This window comes from Rhagoletis zephyria, unplaced genomic scaffold (genome assembly GCF_001687245.7).
Source record: "Rhagoletis zephyria isolate East Lansing unplaced genomic scaffold, Rhagoletis_zephyria_1.1 Rzeph_scaffold_12200, whole genome shotgun sequence".
NCBI lineage: Eukaryota > Metazoa > Arthropoda > Insecta > Diptera > Tephritidae > Rhagoletis > Rhagoletis zephyria.
The window spans coordinates 13,277-17,723 of NW_016169274.1; the positions used below are offsets into that span (position 1 = coordinate 13,277).

The 4,447-nt window shown below is 40.7% G+C and overlaps 2 protein-coding genes across 2 annotated transcripts; one reads left to right on the plus strand and one right to left on the minus strand.

Annotated features, from left to right (window-relative positions):
* Positions 1-780: 780 nt before the first annotated feature.
* LOC108377502 (fat-body protein 1-like) lies at positions 781-2,384 on the minus strand. The gene has a single exon (XM_017633770.1). The coding sequence runs from the start codon at positions 2,139-2,141 to the stop codon at positions 951-953; it is 1,191 nt and encodes a 396-aa protein (XP_017489259.1). The 5' UTR covers positions 2,142-2,384; the 3' UTR covers positions 781-950.
* LOC108377504 (fat-body protein 1-like) lies at positions 2,349-4,442 on the plus strand (the record flags this gene model as incomplete). Its single annotated transcript, XM_017633771.1, has 4 exons — positions 2,349-2,394; positions 2,456-2,598; positions 2,664-3,792; positions 3,864-4,442. Coding segments are annotated over exons 2-4 (1,720 nt in total), but the record flags the coding sequence as incomplete, so codon positions are not given.
* Positions 4,443-4,447: the final 5 nt, after the last annotated feature.

A 4,447-nucleotide genomic window follows, 5' to 3' on the forward strand; every position in this document is an offset into this window, starting at 1 on the left:
ATAAGAGCTGAGATCTGGGTGATAAGTATTAGAACGGCTCCTGGAGACAAAACCATCAATATTTCATATCTTAAAGAACCAACTGTAAATGCCGAAGATGGGACAAAATATTTAAAAAAGCAGGGACCGTAGCGGTTATGTTGATTTAATTGTTAAAATCAATTTCTATTATGCCGATCCGAGTTAACAGCTATTTTGGATTTTTATTTTCTCGATAAATTTTTCATTGTTAATTTTCGAACATATTTAAACCGTTGTTCTCAGATTAAATCTTTTTTTTTTAGGGGCCAGTTTTTCAGTGCACGGCTGTGGTTCAAACTAAGTTTAAACGCCCCACCTTTCTGGTTTAAACTAAGATCAGCCAATCAAGCGGAAGCCAGCTGTTCAATTTACCAGATTACTTAATCTGAGTTTAAACTGGCACTGAAAAACTGGCCCTAAGGGCCGTAAACTTATCTAAAGGTAGCTAAATCTAGCCACCAAAGGGCTAAAACGGCAACACTGGTCATTAAAAAACATTACAAGGTAAAACCGTTGAGAAGTAGTCTGACGTTTTCCAGCATATAATTTTAAAATTCAAAACTTTTACTCACACACACATTCTCATTTTAAATCTCAAACAACAACAATTGTGAACAATTTAGTTTTTTTATTTTCAAATTTTATATGATTTTAAAATGCTTGCAAACGTCAGAAAAAATCATGGCAGACGAATCGAGAGAATGATTTTACCTTGTATTGTTTTTATCATGTTTCCAACATTATTTATAACACTTTATATTCGTTTTGGAAATCAAAATATTGTTTATTTATGTACTGTGAGAAACCAATTTTAACAATTGCATATAATTTTAATATTAAAAATATTTCATTTTAAATTTCAAAGTGTTTTAGTTTGTCGGTAAAAAAAATTGTTTTTATCTTGCAGTTTCCAGCTGAGTGGGTCAATTTCAATCGCGAATTCGGCTGTCGTAGTGAATCACAGTTTCAGTTGTCAGAATGTTCGGAACATTTAAGCTCTGACCGCCGATAATTTGTCTGTCTAATGGGTAGCCCAAAGGTAATTGATCTAAATCGACGCCCGCGATTCCAAAACCACTGATTTGCTTCGTGTTTACACTCTCTCCCTGCAAGAAGTCATCTTGTTGACTCAGTGGAGTCACTACAACCATTATCTGCACGGGCAAGCCTCCCTTAACAGTAGTTCCACGGGGTAACAGAAGATGTTCGGGCAGCTGACGGATGGTGCCATATTGTTGCTTGCCATATTGTTGTTTATGTCCTGTCATTACATGATGGTAAATCTGACTCATGGTTGAAACGTCGTTGCTGTATCCGTTAAATTCTTGTGAGGAGCGCCGGATTTGGTTATCTCCGCCCTGCAATTTTTGTACAAAAGCATCAATTACAATGAAGTTCTGGCGGTGTTCAGCCAAAGATACACGACGGCCATTGTAATCGATTTGTGGGCCAAGCAAAATGCGAATATCGACTTCTTGGGGACGTTGTGATTGGATGTCGATTGAAATGGTGAAGGGTTCGTAATTCAAACGCTGCTGACGTGCCACGACCTTCATGCTAAGACGCTCCCGATTGTTGGTGTTTGATTGCAAAATTTGTTGATCGATTAGATTGGCAAGGTCCGCATCGGCAAACTCAGTGTAGGTGACCAAAGGATCGATCAGAACTTTTTGCACAACAATGTCGCCGTCACCCCTCAGTTGGTTCTGGGTGTATGGTTGCAATTGCTGACGGTATTCATCGATAAGCTGTGCAAGCGAGAGAATCGTCTGTTGAGTAACGGGACTGTGTAATTTACCGGCCAGCAGGGCGAGCGGAATCACCTCATCTACTTGACCAACTTCAACTTCGGCAATGCGCTTTATTTCTTGCTGCAAATCTTGCAAGATGCGTTGAGCTTCAATCGAAAGTTGCTGCTGTTCGAGAATTATTTTACCATTAATAATACTGGCCACGATGTAGAGAGTTTCTTCACTTGTCTCGCTTATGTTCGCCTCTTGACGCACTTGATCAATGAGCTTTCGTAATTGCTGCGTAATTTGGTCGATTTCCTGCTGCACCTGTAGATATTGCTGTTGCTGGTAACCAGCACCTTCAATATTCTCAACGATTTTCTGCATGTTCAACCTGGCAGCCAACTCCTGTATGGTCTGAAGCAATATTTCACCGCGTCGGGAGTAGCTCAGCTGTTGTGTAACGGCAATATTGCGTACAATTTCACTGCGCAAACCTTCCAATTCGCGGTACTGCTCTGTGTAGTGATAATTTTTATTTTTTCGGTCGACGCTGCGATTTCGCTTGCTACCTTCTCCATGGTTGTGGGTATCGCGCACCTCACGTGAGTACGTCAAGGACAACAGGCTAAGTCACTTTGTAAGAAACCACGACCGAGTCATTGTGAAAGTGATAATAAATAACTTCTTTAAATCTTCAGATGAAGGCTACACACCTCGGAGTGCGAGTGAACGTCAACAATTCCTACTCGATGTCCTGCTTCAGGTTCAGAAGCCCTTGGTGAACACACAGCTCATTCAACTTGGTCAGGAGCTCGTAACCGACCCTAGTATGTATGTGTTGGTAAGTATCTAACAATTCGGCGTCGTAAGAATAAAAATATTACTATAGATAGCTCTTTTGTACAGCCAAACGACGAAATTTTGCAGGAGTTTTTGAATCAGGCTGGCAATCAGGAAATTTTAGGTCGCAACGACATCTACAGCCCAGCCGACATTTCAAATATCCGTCAGTTGGTAGGACTTCAACGTTTCTTTGTGCTTGCCCGAGATTTCTATGTATTCCAAAAAAATGTTGTTTATGCGCGTCTCTATTTCAACGCCGTCATTTTTGTGGACGCCTTGTCTCTAGCGATACGTGATCGCCCAGATACACAGGATCTTGTGATGCCTCCAATGAACGAGATTTTGCCACAGCTGTACTACGACAACTATGTACTCAATTCGGCACAAAATGTTGACTACAGAAATTTGATTTATCAAGCCACTCGTACAAATGCAAAAGCTAGTTTATTCGATTACTTTGGTCTAGGTAAAATAAGTTCGTTACTCGAAGGTGGTAAATACGGTTTGTTCAATCCATTGCAACAAAGACGTATTCAAGTCGCATATGACCCTCAAGATATTGTCATTGCGTCTTCGAATCAACGTGTAAACTATAGGGAAAGTCACCCTGACTATTTTGGCGATAGGAATGAAATACCGGTAGAAATTGCATTGCCTGTAGGTGAACAAAATGGACTCGCCACTGACTTAACGAATGACATTGACCTTAATGTTGCCCTGAAAAATGTTATTATCGATCAGTTGACACAAACAGTTACCGAAGCAATTGAAGGAGGCCAACAAATCGGTGATATAGGCAAATATCAACAGTACCACCAACAAGGACAGTACTATAAGCAAGGACCTTACTACCAGAAAGGACAGTACCATCAGCAGGGACCGTACTACAATAAGGGACCATACTACCAGCAAGGTCAGTACTATAAGCAGGGATCGTACCATCAGCAAGGAGTGTACAACAAACAGGGACCGTATTACAAGCAAGAATCGTATTATCAGCAAGGACCGTACTATCAGCAAGAATCGCACTACAAGCAAGAACCGTACCACCGTAAAGGACAGTATTATCAACAGGAGGATCGACAAACCGGCCGTTATAGCAATGCCAATGAAGAAGCTTCTCGGGTTCGCCGCGACCAACAGAGCATATATGATGAGGAATCATATAGCCAATATTTGGAGAGGCAAGAAGGTAATAAATAATTTATAACTAAAATAATGCGCAAATACAAAATTTTATTACTTATATTCGGAACATAACAGGTTCGCCAAAGCAGAGCGTAGTAAACACCAATGAATTACCCAAGGTTGATGCATCCAGCGAACGTCTACTCGGTGTCGGTCGTAGACATCGTGTGAACGCCGCTAACAGTGGATACTCATATAACGTATACCCGTTCTATCGCCAACAAAATCAATATGGCAACAATGATCGGGAATACGGCTCATCATTATATGGCCGGCAACAAAACCAAGACGCTGAATACGATTACTATGAACAAAAATATGGATCATCTTACCCCTACGGCCATGAACGAAAACAGGAAAATCAATATGGTTATAGCAATCAGGAATACCCTTACGGTCGTTATCAAAAGCAGGGAGCCCAGTATGGTTACAACGATCAGAAATATGGTTCATCTTATTCAATCAATCAAGGAGCTCAATATGGCAACAAAGACCAGAAATACGGTTCTTCTTACCTTTGCGGCGGTCGAAAACATCAAGGACATCAATATGGTTATGGCACTCAAAGTCAACAGCAAACATATCCTTATGACCAGCAAAATGTTGCAAACGTGGAAGAAATGATCATGAATAATGATGACGAAAATGTGGTCATGTCT

Bases quoted from the DNA above. Each gene is read 5' to 3' on its own strand.
- LOC108377502 (XM_017633770.1), bottom strand. From the start codon at position 2,141: ATGCAGAAAATCGTTGAGAATATTGAAGGTGCTGGTTACCAGCAACAG.